The sequence below is a fragment of the Scleropages formosus genome, chromosome 15 (genome assembly GCF_900964775.1).
Source record: "Scleropages formosus chromosome 15, fSclFor1.1, whole genome shotgun sequence".
NCBI lineage: Eukaryota > Metazoa > Chordata > Actinopteri > Osteoglossiformes > Osteoglossidae > Scleropages > Scleropages formosus.
In genome coordinates this window covers 26,855,691-26,872,935 of record NC_041820.1, presented here as the reverse complement: position 1 = coordinate 26,872,935, position 17,245 = coordinate 26,855,691, and the positions used below count along the sequence as shown (strand labels likewise).

General features: G+C 46.2%; 1 protein-coding gene across 2 annotated transcripts; it reads right to left on the bottom strand.

Moving 5' to 3' along the window:
* Positions 1 to 61: 61 nt before the first annotated feature.
* jdp2a (Jun dimerization protein 2a) lies at positions 62 to 10,780 on the bottom strand. Of its 2 annotated transcripts, none has more exons than XM_018746129.2 (4): positions 10,628 to 10,780; positions 3,054 to 3,262; positions 1,478 to 1,582; positions 62 to 897 (listed from the first exon to the last, which is right to left on the bottom strand). In XM_018746129.2, the coding sequence occupies exons 1-4, from the start codon at positions 10,713 to 10,715 to the stop codon at positions 712 to 714; spliced, it is 588 nt and encodes a 195-aa protein (XP_018601645.1). In that variant the 5' UTR covers positions 10,716 to 10,780; the 3' UTR covers positions 62 to 711. The 2 variants fall into 2 exon arrangements, with proteins under 2 accessions (XP_018601645.1, XP_029114572.1); XM_029258739.1 differs by having other exon boundaries at positions 3,054 to 3,259.
* Between the last annotated feature and the right edge of the window lie 6,465 nt (positions 10,781 to 17,245).

Here is a 17,245-nt window from a genome sequence, read left to right as displayed (position 1 = left end):
ACAAAGACTTACATGTTGAGAAAGTTAGCTAAACAAAGACTAAGTAAAAAAGGTTATACGTTTGCAAGAGAAATATAAAATGTATCACATCTAGTGATAATATACATTTTCCGTAACATAATATGTGGCGGTATAAAAATACAATGAGAATTGAACTAACAATGACAAAAAAAAGAATATACATATGTGCTTTTTTGACGCCTGCGTCACCACAGAATCGGCTCAACCGGACACTGCCATCAGAGGGCAGAATATAAATCCATATTTTAAAATATAGTTAACTGCTTATTTCAACAAGTATGCATCCACAAATAACAGGAAAAAAAAAGTCACCCTTCTGTCTGAGAACCTGAGACAGAACTACCGTGTTGGTTTAGAGTGTCGTCTTCAACATCGGCCACTTGTGCTTCTCTTCCTCTTCATTTGTTCCTTTGTAGTGATACTGCCAGGAGCTTTGAGGTGCTGGATAGTGATGACAATACATACGAAATGGCTAATAACATCCAGCTCCTCAACACACGGAGCTACCCCCGTCTAGAGAGGCTCTCCATCTCTCGGCCATTAGAAAGCGCGCTCTGCCTCCCACCGTTCAGACCCGTCCTCCTCCCACTCGAGCCGACAATGCAGAGCTAAGTGCTGCGGGCTGTCGCTGCTCCTTTCACAGTCACCATGGCAACAGTTGCAAAGCCCCTCCCTTGCCCAAGCTGCCCATCACTGGACACCCAGCTGCTCCAACAGGGGGTTGGCCTCCCCGTCTGGGGTCTTCACACTGTCTGTGCGCACGATGCAGGTGGGCCGGTGACGGTTGAGCATGACAATGAGCTGCTGCCTCTCGTTCTTCAGCTCTTCGATCTGGGCCTTCAGCTCCGAGTTCATCACCTCAAGGCGCTCCGACTCCTGGGGCGATTAGAGAACAGTCAACAGCACGCAACGCAGAGGATCGGCCCTGCCGTCTTGCTAAAAACGTCCTTGCGTCTAAGGTTCCTTTAACCTTCCTTCCATTCCCTTTAATTAGGCGTCTGCGGCCTTCGCGCGATTTGGCTCCACCGTGTTCACAAGTCTAAACCTTACACCTAATTTTCTACTTCATGTAGACCCATTTGTATGTATAGTTTCCTGTCAGGTGTAATTATCGAAAATAGCCTCGTGTGGGATACCTGATGACTGGCAAAGTCAGGAGACCTGGAACAGAACCGCTGCCTTAAGAGTACACGAGCGTGAGACACAGTTTATGTTGGAACAGGCAAGGGCTGTATAACCTGACACTTCACAACCAATCTTAAAACGTCTGTTTTTCCTCGAGACCGAGTTAACCAAGTTTTTTGAATGGCTCCCCCTCACCGCCTTTGCTGCATTCCCAAAATGTATCCAGCCAATCACTACTGTAAGTCAAACCATCGAATGAGGTTTACTTTGACAAAGGACCCAATGTAGCCTTTAGGGATGTGATCCACGACCCTACGCGAACGCCACTCACCCTCTGCAGAAACTCTGTCCTCTCCTTCTTTTTGTTTCGACATCGCGCCGCTGCCACTTTGTTTTTCTCCCGTCTCCGTTTCCGTCTCTCCTCCTCCTCATCCATCTGCATAGTGAGACAAAAAGGCTTTAGTAAACATACATTTGTCGTCAACCGTTTGAAGAATAAATCAACACAAAAAAAAAACCAAGTAAGATCCGGAAACGCAATCAATCTCAATCAGGAATCTGGAAGACGAACCCGGGGCCATTATATTTTGTACTTGTGAGCAACGTTATTAAAATGCACTTTTATGAATATGCTTAATATTTTGAAAGCCCCGCTCTAACTTACTCGCCGTCGTTAGCCATTCGCCCAAGTCGGGGTCACAGTGGTCCGGAGCCGATTCTAAGAGCACGGGTCGCGACGCAAGTCACGGTACAACCCGGATGAGACGCCAGTCCACAGCAGGGTATTGAAAACCAGGTGGTTACAGGGATGAACACCAGGGGGGAGTATTGGCAAGAAGAGTGGCTTTCCTCGGCAGAACATCATATTCTGCACATTTTTCTTCTCCAAAGTGACGCACGGCGACTAACTAGTTTTCAGCTGACACCTTCATCCGAGGTCACTTACAGTGCTAGATACAGTACACCGGACTCCCTACAGTCATTCGCCCTTTTACACCACGGTGCAACGAAGCACACGCACTCACTCACATGAACTACAGGCTGTACATTCTCCAGTTCACCTGGAACGCAGGTCTTTGTACTTTGAGGGGAAAGCGCAGCACCGAGAGGAAACCCACATGAACACATGGAGAACGTGCAAGCCCCGCACAGAGCGAGAGATTCAAACGCACATCAGGATGCGCTATCGGGCAACGCGGTGCTGCACCGTCCGCCGTGCCCTTTACCAACCCCCACCGACGGAAGAACCAGCGCTGAATCAGCGCTAGCGGGAAACGTTAAATTTCTTGCCCTTTCACTGTTGTATCGCAGGAAATCGACTGAAATCTCTTTGATATGTTCAGATCTGTCACAACATAGTCAAATAGCATTTCGGAACACATGAAAGTGCATTTGTGCTCCACTTTTGGGTTTAAACTTGGCCATTGATGCAAATCCGGTGGAACATCTCGCTCTCAAGGATGTTTCGGTCAACTAAAGTAACGCATTTAGAAGGATGGAGAAAAACAGCCTAACTGCACATAACCTAGGGAAGACAGGACATCTGTAAGTGAGTTACAGCTCTGCCGGGGGAACCCATCCAACCTAGATTTATCCAAAGCCACATTTCGGCACCAAAAGGGTAAGAGCATGTACACGATGGAAAAATTATATTGTATTTTTGCTCTTTCCACAGTGAGTAATACTGACTTGAAAATCCTAAAGAGAGGAGTTAAAATACTAGGCAGAACACTGCCGCTGCCATCCTTTGCCATACCCATGAAGGAGATGGTTCGACTGGCTCGGCATAATGGCACAGACGTTATATTAAATATGAAGGCACGAGAGCGGTGCAGCCGGTAAAGGACCCAGCATGGACGGGAGTGGGTCCAACCCACAGCTCCTCGAGGAGCCGAACCAGGTCTCACCTCTGTCTTGAGCGGGGCGGGCCTCTTCCCCAACCTCCCGAGGAAATGCAGCGGCGAGAGCATGGCTCCCAAGTTGCGCAGGTCGGCGAACTTGAGCTGGTCCGTTAGCGTGGTGGCAGAGATGCCAGCCAGCGGGCCCAAGCTGGGCAAGGAGCCCGTCGTCAGCGAGGGGTCTGGGATTTGTCCCGGCATCATGGCAGAGCCAGCTGCTGCCAGGCGTGGCAGAGGGGAACGGAGAGGAGAAAAGGAGAGACAAGTCAGTCAGTGATGATCTGTTGAGAGAAAGAAAGGGGGGGGGGGACTGTGCGCTGCAATAACCTTCCAGAAACAAAAGCACCTCATGCATGGAGATCAGGGTCTCTTGGGATTCTCATTCACTCATTCATTCTTGCGCAACAGTTTGACTGTGGGACCAGCAGTACGTCGCCGCAAAGCGCCCCCGTCCCACCCCCGAAGAGAAGGCGAGACCCAGCCCCTCAACGGCCACCCACTCCTCTGCTCCGTCCATCTGCTTGGGACTTTCAGCTGGCAGCACCGAGGCCCACATGAGGATTATAGGTTTCAAGCAGCCGATTCTCGCCACGCCGGCGTGCGTCAGCAACGTCCTCCTCTCGTCATCTACCTTGGTAATTACAAACACGCACGGCTGCGTCCGTACGGTTAAAGGGACGAACAAATAATCGCGAAAGCATTTGGTTTCAATTGGAGCGCTGCTAATTTTGGAGGGAACATCACTTTGAAAGCAATACGTGGGAACGTCGATTAAGTGGGAAAACGGAGGAAGTGGCTTCGGTAACAAGCGATCTGCAATTATTCTGCGAGACAAGGGCTCGGAGAAGGGGTACAACGGAATGAAAAACAAATGTTTCCGACGGAGATGCCGCGTCCGGAGTCCATCTCCGAGTTTTCCGCTCCCGCAGCCCAGCAACGAGCTCTAATGATGATCTGGCAGAATGGCTCGTGCGGCAGGACCGGTTCTCGAAAACTCATCAAATTAGCTTAATAGCATCAATAAAGAGCTTAATACCAATGGGCACGGCACCAGATGCGTAGGACATCGACGGCAGGCAAGAAAATAGATAGTCATCGAGATGATGCTGCATTTCCTTTCATAGACAAACTGCTTGAAGCGAACTGAAACGAAGGCCTTATATAATCCTGCTCTAAATCCAGGACACCCCACCTTCAGCCTGTCCCGACGACACAGGGTACCGCACGCCGGCGGGACGATTCCAACCGTGACGTCCCGCCGCCACCACCGGCACCGCGCGGTCAGCATTCAGCCGCCAGGAGACAATATAACGGAAGACCGCCGAACGGGCCTCTTCTCCCAGGGTGCACCTGGGCTAGCCAGCACGATGAATTGTTGGCCTGTTGAGGGACGGGAGGCCAGAGCCAGTTTCCAACAGTCCGTTTTATTATTTCATTTTTAATTTCGGTTTCCCCCCACACCCCCAGCAGTATCTGTACTTCCATTTACAGAGCACTTGGCAGGGGCTTTGCTGTTTCTGGAGAAGGCGCGAGAGCCAAGCGCAGCTCAAACGCAGACCCAGACACATTCCCCCCCGGTGTCCCAAGGGGAGCGAGTGCGGGCCGGTGCCAAGAAACACTCGCAGTCCTGCTTCCCCAGTACGGGCCTTTCCGGCATGTATGCAGCATGCAGACCAAAGGACTGCAACACCGGGCTCTCCTGGGTCTCTGAGCGCGGTCCTCCTACCAGCATCTCTGCGGGCCTTTTCCAGCTTTGCCTGCGGCGCGCGACAAAAGGGTTCATTTGCACTGCGACCGACCGCAAGGAAGCCAGACAATTTGAAAAGGAGGTCCTTGTCCCAGGATTTTTATTGCACCTTGCTTGAGGGCTTCTCAACAGTTTGTAATATTGCCATCGTTCAACACCAGCACTGGCGTGGGAGGGTAGGGGTGGAGGGCTCCCAAGCAACCTCAGCATCGAGGAAATGATAATCGGCGCACGTGACGGACGCCTCCAAGGCTCACGCGTCCTTTCTCGCCATGCTAGTTGCGCCAAACTCAAAAAGAACAAGACAAGATGTATGTTCGATGGACCAAAAGAGCACGTCAAAAAGTCCTCGAAGTCACACCTCCATGGTAAGGGAGGGTCCCGTGGATGACAAAATTTGTGCCCTCTTTGTCGGGGGCTCAGAATGAGACGCCACTAAAGCGTCGCACGGAAGGCATCAGAAAATGCCGTCATCTTGGATCCCAACCCTAAATCGAACCATTCTGCAAAAATGCGGCAAACATCTAACTCGACTGAACTGGCTTCAGCTGAGAAACGGGAAAATGCCCTTTCGCTGTCTGATGTCGAACCCACTACCACGACTTCCCCCCCCACATTCTTGCTACGAGACTGAGACGACGGCACTGCCCAGGTCCGGCACGTGTCCGACGCAAAGACAGACTGAAGCGCGATGGGAGGCGGCGTTCGAACAAACCGTTCAGGCACTTTGCGGGAGCAGCTGCCTGTGCAGCCAGACGAGGGAGCGGTTCCGGAAATGTCACGTATTAGTTATGAAATAGAAGAGAACTACAAGGCTGTCTGGCTGCTATGCAAAAAAAAAAAAAAAAAATTGCTTGGGGCGTTACTGCAGCATGCAGATATGTAGGACTCTCTCCTTACCCCCTACATCAAGCCATCTCTGCATTTTCATAAAGAGCTTCTCGTACCCGTTTCCACGCGACCCCTGGGTTTGGGTTTCTTTGAGCTCCTCCAGGTAACCGGTAGGTTTCATTGAAGCCAGTCCCCGGCAGACACCCTACTGCTGTGAGCCACCCGCCACCTTGCTTCCTTCGGCCCCCCGGTCCTCAGCCTTGTTGCTGAAGCCTACCTGGATCCACATCTCTTCGGGACCCTCAGTCTCCACCCGCATAGGGGCCAGTTAGCGAACGGAAGGTGGTAAACATCCGGCTAATAGACATGGGAGGGGATGAAGCGGTCGGACGTAAAATGTGCATGCGCTTGACGGGCTGCATGTGCCACGAGGCTGGATTTCCTCCAAGGTCGTATTTCAACGCAATGCATTGGTGAACGAATGGACATCGTTCAGAACCTGCAGGGGCATCTGCTCCTTCGGGTTTCTTTGAGCTCCTCCAGGTAACCGGTAGGTTTCATTCAAGCCAGTCCCCGGCACACACCCTTCTGCTGTGAGCCACGCGCCACCTTGCTTCCTTCGGCCCAAAACGCTTGCGTGTATTACGACAAGGAGACGTCATGCTCTGTCGAGTCGTCACTGAGCTCGGACAGAACTGTTTGTGAGCCAAGGCATGAAACGCTGGGGTTGCCAAAGACAAACTATTGCTCCACTCTATCTCCTCTGTCAAGCAATATTGCCTGTGGCCCACCCTTAAGCACTTGCGCGCTCCAGAAGAGAACATTCTGGAATTCGGGAGACCGAGCCTTTAAACCAGCGCGTCAGTCAACACCTAGAAACAGACCCAAGATACAAGCAAGTTGCCACACAAAAACATTAGACATGCTGTGTCCTGGCAAAATCCATGTCAATTCAAATCCGGATTTCATTCCTAAAATGTGCTGCTGCTCCCCACCCACCCCCCACTCCATCCACACCCCCATTCCTTGGCAGTGTCCCGGGAAAAGGAACCCTTCCAGACCGCGTTTAAACTGAAACTCACAACCCCACCCAACCGTACTCCTTTTACCGTTACACGAGAAGTACAAGGCCTGAGTGAAAGTACACCAAAAGATAGCGGTGAACACAGCAGTGTGTCCCGTAACGATAGGGGATCGCGTCCCCCCCCCACCACCACCACCACCACCACGCCGTCCAACCGCACAGCGGCAGAACCACCAGATACACCTTAAAGCAATTACAGACTTTCTACAGATTTCAAGCAGTAGCTACTTCACCGCAGTAAATGATGGAAAAGCATAAATTCCAACAATTTATTGAACAAATTCCCATTTTGCTTTGACACCCGCAACACTTGACTTAATTCACTTTCTCGGCATCTTAACTGTTCGGGGGGGCCTGGATTTTTCTCCAACCAGACTCATCTGTCCCCTCGTTAGATCCGTCCACGATTAAACCCTCCACCCTACCCCTCAGCTCTGACAGCAGCGTACCTCAAGCCACACGAGCCTGGCATGAGAGCACCATTATGCTGGGGAGGGCAGGGCGGAAAATGCCGGCAATTAAGGCACGAGTGCAACCTGAGCCAGCGCAATTCTTCTCTTCCACCGCGGCCTAAGTTATGAACGGCATTCCTCCCCTTGTCCAAAGGAGGAGGTTTTCAAGTTGGGGTGGGGCGGTCAGATTAGCATGCAAAACCCTCTCCCACACACATTTCTCCACTGGGAATCCCTGTGCCGATGCCAAGTAATCCAAGGTTCAGCAAGTTGCTCCACTAAAGGTGGGCAAAGGTGAGGATGTAGACTGGGTCCATGGGTCTGCCTACTCACAAACACTAAGGTCAGATGTCACATAAGCTGTGTGTTTTAAAGATGAACTTGTTTGACCGAACATGACGTTGGACCCTTCTTAAGATGCGGAAAAACGAGACTAATAAGTTTGTTCCGTGTGAGAAGTGTAAACGTAGCTCATTCAAGTGCAAGGCACCAGCTCGAACTACGACGGCACGACGGCACAGCAAGTAGCACCGTTGTTTTGATGGCGAGTGGGTGGTGGGAGAGGACATGGGTTCGATCCCTACTCAGTCTGTGTGGAGTTTGCATGTTCTCCCCGTGTCTGTGTGTGTTTCCTCCAGGTGCTCTGGTTTCCTCCCACAGTCCAAAAACATGCTGTTCAGGTTCCCCATAGTGTGTGAGTGACACAGAGAGAGTGTGTGTTGCACTGATGTATTGATGAGTGACCCATTGTAAGTACTGTATCTAGCAGTGTAAGTCACCATGGTGAATAAGGTGTGTGGGCTCGTAACACCACAGAGTGTTCATTGGAAGTCGCTTTGGAGAAAAGCATCTGCTAAATAAATGAAAGTAAATGTACAATGCTATATACTGCTAGTAAACAGCATGGTAAAAATAACTAAAACCACAAAACATGGCAGACTAGAAGTATAATTACCTGCAGTTAATGATCTGGAGGGAAAAAAAAAAAAAAAAACAGCAATAATAAAAAAAAAAAAAAAAGGGCTGTTATACAATAATGTTGATATCTGAGGGTCTGTGTACCTCAAAGTGCCATGTCTGACAACACAGCCTGCTCCCACGTCAGTTACGCTGAAGTAATAACGATCCGGACATCTATCAGCACCGCAGGGTACAGCCACTTAACTCAAAGCCCTGGCAAACACAAAACACACATGTACCTCTTTTGTCGAGCTTTAAATTAGTCGCAGTTCCCCGGTTCCTCAAAACAAGAGTGGAGCGAGGAAATCTGGAAGTCATATGTGAAACCCAACTGACTCCATTGCATAACCGCCCTATTATGACACTGTGTTGCTGGTTAAAAGTGAAACAAACCTTTTTTTGACGCATATAGATGCTGCGGTAAAGTGGGACTACGACGTATGGCTGCTTTGTAGGGACTCAGAATTCCCATTTGAGCAGTACACTGCTGGACATATTCAGATGACATCACTCAAAGATTCAACAGCAAAGTGCATCATTTGAACCTGTGACCTTACAGGAATAAGTGTGAAATCTCTGCACCTATTGTTCAGAGTTAATAGATTTTTTTTTTTTTTTTTTTTTTTTTTTTTTAAACTGTCCCCCCCCACCTCCCTTATATTTACTGTTTCATCTAGGAGAGACATGGTGCAAAATGACTCAGGACATGGTAAGGAGCGAACAGGGCAACCTGCAATGTCACTGATGCAACATCTCTTGGGTGCAGTAACCAAAGTTCAAAAGGCCATTGTGGCATTCCTGCCCAGAATAAACCCAGGGTTGTGCCCCCTTTTTTCCATGTCTGCATGCCATGGATATTTTTCCATTAATCTGTTGCCGAATCCCATCTATTTAAAATACATCCTATGGCAGGATGCCAGCTTGCCACACAACACACTCCTGCAACCGTTCCGCTGCAGAGTGGAGGGGCTATGAACCGCAACACGGCACGGCAGCGTTCAGGCCAAAGTGTTAAACGCAGCAGCAGTCCGGAGGGAACTTTGCTCTAATGAAACAATACTTTTGAGTTGACAGGAAATTGGTTCATTTAGGAGATCATTTTAATTCCTCATCTGCAAGAAAATTACATTGATGAGGATCGCTTTGTCAGACTACACTGGATTCCCATATACATTATGCATTTCACCCAGCAGATAACAGAAGGTTGTTGGTTTGAGTCCCAGAAGTACCCTGCTGCAGTACCCTACCGCTGGTAAAGTTCAAGCTTAGCCTGAACTTGAACCAGCGCCAGCAAGTCGTCTTAAACTGAGTAAATGGGTATAAGTTGTGGGTTTCTTTGGATAACGAACTACCGTCATTGTTTTCCGGGGTAACGATCTGAGGTTATCAATGTAGGCCATGTGGCCCTCATGGCCCGATTACTCTAAACTCTAAACTCTCATGATAACTCTGGTGATCTGGTGGAGGGGAAAGGCTGCTGCACACCCGAAATCCAGAGAAAAAGACACAGCACAACATCTGCTGCGTATCAGCTCTGTGAATGATGTAGAAATATCTGATATTCTTCAATTTCAGTTCAATTTCCATAGAGCGCTCTTCTAACACAGGCATAAGGCAAGAAAAACAAATACATCAGATAAAGAAACACAGATAGAAGACAGTTGTTTTTCTTTAAGTTGAGTTATTCTAAAAGGTAATAAGCAGCTCACTTTTCCAATATACTGGGGCATGCAGTTGGCTAGTTTATTTTTTTTCTGCTTGTATTTCACTCACTCACTCACACACACACACACACACACACACACACACACACATATATATATATATAAATACACACGCGCGCGCGCGGAGTGTTTGTAAAGGTACCAGCGCAGCGGTGCTCTCTGAGTTTCCAAACGGAAGTCTTTGTTCAATCAGTTATGTACCAACTTTGTTACGAAAGATCAAGTTCTGCAGCGGACATAAGACATCTTAACACGTTCACTGCGACCTCACACTGTTCAAAGAGCGTATTTCTTTTTCAAACTGGCCAGGATCTAATCCACCACCTGACATTCCAAATTGCTACTTTTTCTTTTTACCAGTCAACTTCCAATGTTGGTTCGGGGATATTGCATTTTTTTTTTTTTTTTTAAACAATCATGCAGCAGAATCACGGGAATAATTTATGGAACCGCGAGCAGAAGCAGCCAGAAGCGACTAAAACACAGAGGTGACACGCACGCAAAAAAAAAAAAAAAACGTGCACGCACGGTGCAGGAGAAACGTGTAAAAAGATGTAATAAATGACAATCGTACGCCTTGGCAGAACATACTGTACTGGAGCGCGGAGTCTGCAGGCAGCTCAGTCAGTCAGTGCTTCACAAGAAGTTCGCAGCAGCGCCTTCTCACTCACTCCAGACTCTGACCAGACGGACCAGTCGCAGTCCAGCTAGCGCGTCATCTTAAGTTACTTTATTTCAAAGTGTGCAAAACGGAAGACGGCCATCGCAAAAAGTTCACTATTTACCAGACTTCGCTGCTAAGTCCGAGCGATATTCTCTTTTCTGCTCAGCTGAGGACCGGCTGTAGATTTTAAAAAGTGGAAATCGTTGCATCAGCCCGTTTAAATAGCGATCGCTATCTGGGAGGGTTTGGGAATGCGGAACTCGCTCCGGCCCGCCGCGCGTCATCGGGGATGTAAGAGCAGAGCGCGACGTAGAAACGAGACCGAGACGCGTGGAAAGCGCCGAGGCTCCGCCCCTGGCAACCGGAAAACAAACACAGCGCGCGGGGGACCCGCGCGGCGGGCTGGCTCGCGCGCTGCGCGTCGACGCGGCGCAGGGAATCCCGACGTAAACGGGCGCGCGCGACGCGTCCCGCATCGTTGCGCTGCCCGCGAGCGCTGCCCGCGAGCGCTGCCCAGGACGGCGGGAAGCGAGAGCAGCGGCGAGCGATGCTGCTGCTGGCAGTTGAGTTGTCCTCCTCGGTCCTGAGCCTGAAGTCGGGTCCCCGGCTGTGGAGGGTCGCTTTGTAGCGCTGCTTTTGTGTTGCGTCCCGCAGTCTAACGCGTGAAAATGAATAAATTCGATATATTGTTATTTACCTGCGTATATAAAATTTGATTTTAAGTTTTCGTTCAAAGATAATATATATTTTTATTTTTCTGGCAGTGACCATGTGATCTTGTTGCTCATTTTCTCGTGTTGCACGACTCTAAATTTTTTATTCACAGAAAACAAATTTCTCAAGACTTTGCCTAGATTCGATGTCTTTTCTTGCTGAGAGATTTCCCTTATTGTAAACGCTCTTAAACTCATTGATAACAATAAAGAATAACAAGTTTATTAAGAATTATCATCACAGTTTCGTATATTGACTGAGATGCTACTACTGTTTTTTTTTTTTTCTTCCTTTTCCTTTTATTGTATGGTATTGTATTTCAATGCAGTGCTGTTCCTTTTCTGCAATAAAATAGAAAATATATATATATTCGATATATTCTTCCAAAAAAACTGCACAAATTTACCTCAGCTATACTAATTTTTGTACATTTATATACCTAATATAATGTATATAGCAAAATAATACTGCTGAGGAAATCAAACAAAAAGCTGGTTAGAACTATGAAATCAAACTGTAACAAGATATTGCGAAATCTGACTATGGAAAAGAGCAGACGACATCAGACATGATGTTAAATTGTGGAGTTACAGCAGGATTACATTTATTCATCTGATGCTTCTCTCCAAAGCAATTTACCTATAGGTATGTACTAATTTGTACACCTAGGTATTTTTACTGGAGCAATTTTTAGGGTAAGTACTTTGCTCAAGGGTATTACAGTAGTGGGTAGGATTCAAACCCGTGACCTTTCAGTCCAAAGGTAGAAGCTTTAATCACTACGCTACAAGCTGTGCCCATTATAGTGGGGTAACAATGGGGTAACAGTGCGGTTACAGTGGGGTTACAGTGGGCTTACAGTGGAATTACAATGGCCAGTCCTTCTGGGTGTGTCTGGAAAAAGGAGCCGCAGAAAGCAAACTGCCAGAGGGGGATCAGAGGTTTCACAGCGGACACCAGGGACCGAGGAGATCTCCATCTCCCCAGTAACCATCTGCATATATGGATCTGTAGCTCAGATTAAGAATCACAAACTGGATTTTAGCAGCAATCGGGAGCCAGTGGAGAGAAAAGAAGAGAGGAGCAGTGCTTATTATAGCAAGGATCATTATGCACAATTTTAGCTATGGACAGCAGTTCGGGTGCGTAGTAGAGGTGTGAAACCTCACCAATATGCACTTCTAGCAGTCCGCCTTTGAGATGATTTTAAGTCTGTAAGAGTATTATAAAATTTTTTAAATATGTAACAGTTACAAATATTGTTCTAATTAATTTTGTAGTTCAAAGACACCCACTGGCTACTATATCTGTATATACCACAGTATGTTTCAGTGACTACATTGTGGCGCCATAATTAATTTCTGAAGGTATCCTAAAAAAGACAAAGGGAGAAGAAACATTGTGAAAACCATAAATTAACAGTATTATTAACAGGATTCTACTGTCACTACAGTGAGCTTTAGAATCAAAGCTGACATTACAGGTATTTCTCATTTTCCTACTACAGAGCCACACAGTAAATCAGGGCAAAGTATGGGGTGCAGAAATATTTATGATGAAAGACAGGGTTTCAAGTAACAGACCTTTGATCTTGCAGTGTACCGTTTTAGTTTTGTCAGAATGTGACTCTTGAACTATTTGAATTACTTTATATGTTATTGTAAGGTAAACTGCCAGTGTCAAAGCGAAAATGCTTTTTGTCTATGTTTTGTCTCTTTTTTTCTCATTATTTTCTTCCTGTAACAACTTCTTAAATCCCGTAACAATTGCTCATTTTCTTCTTTGTCCAGCAACAGTAGTGTAGCTGTTCAGTGTTTACAAGTTGTTAAAAGTCTGACATCTTTTTTCTGATATGTCATTATTTTAGTTTGCTAACTTATCTTTCCAGTAGCATTCCATTACAATTAAGAAATGTATTAATTCAGATATATATAATACGAATACAGTAATATCACAGAAGGTAGCTTATTAGTACTACAAGGACTTACATTTAGACCCCACCACCTGTTGAAAGGTACTTACTCTCAGTTGCTGCAGTAAATATATATTATATTTATATTATTTATAGTATAATAAAAAAAGCTGTATATTTATATACAGTATACTATAGATATACACATAGTCAATAGATGTAATAATAAAATATCTCACTCACTCACTCACTTACTTACCTTGTCCCAAGCAGGGTCGCAGCGAGCTGGAGCCTAGCCCAGCAACACAGGGCGTAAGGCTGGAGAGGGGAGGGGACACACCCAGGGCAGGATGCCAGTCTGCCACAAGGCACCCTAAGCAGGACTCGAACCCCAGACTCACCGAAGAGCAGACACAGGCCAAACCCAATGCGCCACCGCACCCCCCTATAATAAAATATAAAAAAAATTTTTTTTCAGCTTATTAATTTTAAATAGAATTTTTTAAATTTCATTAGTTTGCTTTTTTTGCAGAGCAAATGTGACATGTGACTGCAGTTGTTACCTGACCCAGGTTGTTAGTTGTAAAACACACCCAAACAGAGCAGGAGTATGGAAATGGGATTCATCTTCAATATGGTAGATGTGATATACTCAGCCAGGGGGCGCAGTGGCGCAGTGGGTTGGACCGGGTCCCGCTCTCCGGTGGGTCTGGGGTTCGAGTCCCGCTTGGGGTGCTTTGTGACGGACTGGCGTCCCGTCCTGGGTGTGTCCCCTCCCCCTCCGGCCTTATACCCTGTGTTGCCGGGTTAGGCTCCGGTTCCCCACGACCCCGCATGGGACAAGCGGTTCAGCAAGTGTGTGTGTGTGTGTGTGTGTGTGTGTGTGTGAGAGATATACTCATAAAAGTGAGTTTGGATTCACAAACAGGTTTAGATACAGATTTCTGGTCTCAGAAGTTGAGGACCAGGTGTATATGAAGCACCATGGAAAACCTGAGGGTCTAGTCCTAGTGCTGTTTTACATTGCCCTTTGTGCCCCACTTGTCTGCATATCCCGTGGAGAAACGAGTAGTCATGCAGCGAGTGGACCGAGGCCTTGCTGCACCCTCCACAGAGCCCTCTTTGTGCTAAGGGTTTGAGTGCTAAAAATAGATGTTCATCAGGGGCCCTCTAAACTTTTTTAGGCAGCTAATTTTAGACCATTCAAGTGAGAGGTGTGCGTTTAGTGTGCCTGTAAATCAAGTCGAAGAAAAATCTTTTTCAGGAATTTTGCTTGGTGCAGTCAATATCTGTTGCACACTTTCTGTGCAATAAGTGAAATCCTTTTGTCTCAAGTATGTCAGATTTACTTTTGCTAAGCTTCTCTCTTAGTCCTCAGATCATAATGATGGCTGGTAACATTAGTATTAAGATTACAGCGTTGACCTTTCTAATCACTCGCTTGTTTATTTCTCCACATTTTTTGACTTTCATTTACATTTATTCATTTAGCAGACGCTTTTCTCTAATACGACATACACCTCAGAGAAATACAATTTGTGCATTACATTAGGGGAAAGAGAGACATACCATAGTTGGGGACATGTGATTCTTAAGTAAACTTAATTTGTTTCTTTCCACTTATTTATCCCGTGAGTAGGTGCACAAAACTCAGACTTCTACTACAAATCTGCAAGTATAGGCAGTTTTACTATTTTTAAATAATGTGCCATTATGTGTGAAAATATTACAAATGAATGTTATTTTTATTGTAGGATTAAGTAAAGTCTGTCAAACGCTTAGACGTATTACATTCTGATATTTTAAAGAATGCCTTGATTAAGTAAAATGCAGGTCTTGCAGATTGAAGAGTTGTGAAGTGTATGTGTGTGTGTTGCGTATGTGTTTGTGTGTGAGTACAAACTTCTCAGGGCTGGAAAAGCATAAATTTACCTATAATGATTATTACTCATTTGAAGTCATCCCATCTCAGACACAGAGAGGATTTTCCATGCAGCATCACCAGATGAATGGAAGCACAGTCTGCCCCTACCCCCATTTGCACAGAGAACAAATGGCAGTTGTTTCTGGAACCTTCCAAATCATATCTTTGCATCTATTTCTATTTATGACTTAGTCTAGTGACAATTTGCATCCAGTTCCTTTGTGAAGTGTTATGTCATTTAAGCTAAACATAGAGTGATGACCAAAACATTTATTCTTGGGGCAAAAGAGAACTATTCCTATGAGTTTCTGTTCTTAGAAAAGCGGAATTAGTGTTGTTACTTCCTAATGTTTAAGAATATATCTCCATCTAAAGTTCAGTGTAAATTAATTGCTAGTTCCTTGAAATGCCTGAAGACCCAGAGAAATTGTTTATGGCAATTTTAAATATATTCTTGGATATGGGGGAAAATCATTAACCCTAACACAAACATACACACACATTTTCAGAACCGCTTGTCCCTTACGGGGTCACAGGGAACCGGAGCCTACCCGGCAACACAGGGCGCAAGGCCGGAGGGGGAAGGGGACACACCCAGGACGGGACGCCAGTCCGCCGCAAGGCACCCCAAGCGGGACTTGAACCCCAGACCCACCGTAGAGCAGGACTGCGGTCCAACCCACTGCGCCACCGCACCCCCTACAACTAACACAAACATTTCCTACACTATTTTTTGATGTTACACTAACATCTGAAAAAAGTGCACCTTATGTCTGTGGGTCAGGGGTCATCATCTGAACCAACTGATTATACTCCTTGACTGTCTGTGTATACTATTTACATGAGCATGAAAAGAGCCAATTATTTTTTTTGAAAATTTCCATAATTACGCCACTGCCTTGCCTCTTGCGGAAATGCAGGATCATTTTGATGAGAGATTTGTCTATTTTAACTGGACTTATTTAAACATAAAGCATGGAGTTTCAAGTATTTATTACCCTTTCCCAGCTTGAAGGCCAGCAAACTTGACATCTTTGTGCCACATGATAGGATAAAAGCCGCAAGTAATCTCTCTATCTGTGCACTACGTAATTATCTGCACATGTACAAAATATGGAAAACAAATGGTACCTTCTCATTCACAGTCAATGTAAATGATCCGTTTAACTGAAATCTGTCACAATACTTTTATTGCATGTATTTGAACATATCGGTTGGTTCCTCAATAACAGTCCTACACTTTTGACAGCATGAGTATTCAGTCTAGCTCAGGAGTGTAATTAAGTTTTTTATTCAGAACTGCTGAGTTCACAAAGGAAAACTTTATTAGACCAGGGAGACCTAAGAGTTCAATGAGGGATTTTTGTGAATGACTGGCAAACAATTTATTGTGAGATCCATTCACCTCCTGCCTCGAAGAGAATTTCTCCCTTGTTCCAAGTGAGACTAAGGACGTTGAGTCGAAACGATCAATGTTCAAGTTATCAATCATGGATGCAGCTGCTAAAAGCTGTAGTTTGAAGGCAGTTGGTACATCCCATGGTGGCAACCATAGGAATCACTGGTGGACACCAGAACTGAGGGAAGTTGTTACATTGAAAAAGGAGGGAAATGGTTCTGGGGATCTCTTGATTTGATTGAGAGGCACCAACAGTCCACGAGGACTGCGGCAGAGGCTGTTACTGAAGTGAAAGTTCTGGCATGGGCCATATTATGATAGCCTATGGAGAAAGACTCTTGGGGTGCCTCACAGTTGTTTTGGTAAACCATACAGCACTTTGAGAAGGGAAAGGCATGATTTTGCACAGGTTGTCCCAAGCAAAGGGGAAGTGCTGTCCACATCTTTGAAGATGGCTGTGTGTTGGAAGGAACATTTTGAGAAATTCCGCTGCCTGATGGACATGCCCTCCTAATCGGAGGCAGTGTTTGACATTTCAGGTGAATTAAGACCTGTCATTGTTCCTGAAGTCACTGTGGTGGTTTGAGATATTTGAAGTGATAAGGGGGCTACAGATAAGGTTAGATCTGCTGTCTTCCACTCAAAGGACCCAGTTCCAAATCCCCACTCCTACTCTAGCACTTTTGAGCAAGCTACTACCCTTGAAGTACTCCAGTAAAAATTACCCAGCTTTCTAGTTGTGAGAAAAAAAAAATTGGCATGCGTGCATATTTTTCAAACAATGGAACAT

What these genes read in the sequence shown, in the direction of transcription:
- jdp2a (XM_018746129.2), bottom strand. Translation starts at nt 10,715, where the DNA reads ATGCAACGATTTCCACTTTTTAAAATCTACAGCCGGTCCTCAGCTGAG. An exon ending in CCGCCCCGCTCAAGACAGAG is followed by an intron (nt 1,583 to 3,053) that starts GTGAGACCTGGT and finishes CTCACTATGCAG; the next exon opens with ATGGATGAGGAGGAGGAGAG. An exon ending in GGACAGAGTTTCTGCAGAGG is followed by an intron (nt 898 to 1,477) that starts GTGAGTGGCGTT and finishes TAATCGCCCCAG; the next exon opens with GAGTCGGAGCGCCTTGAGGT.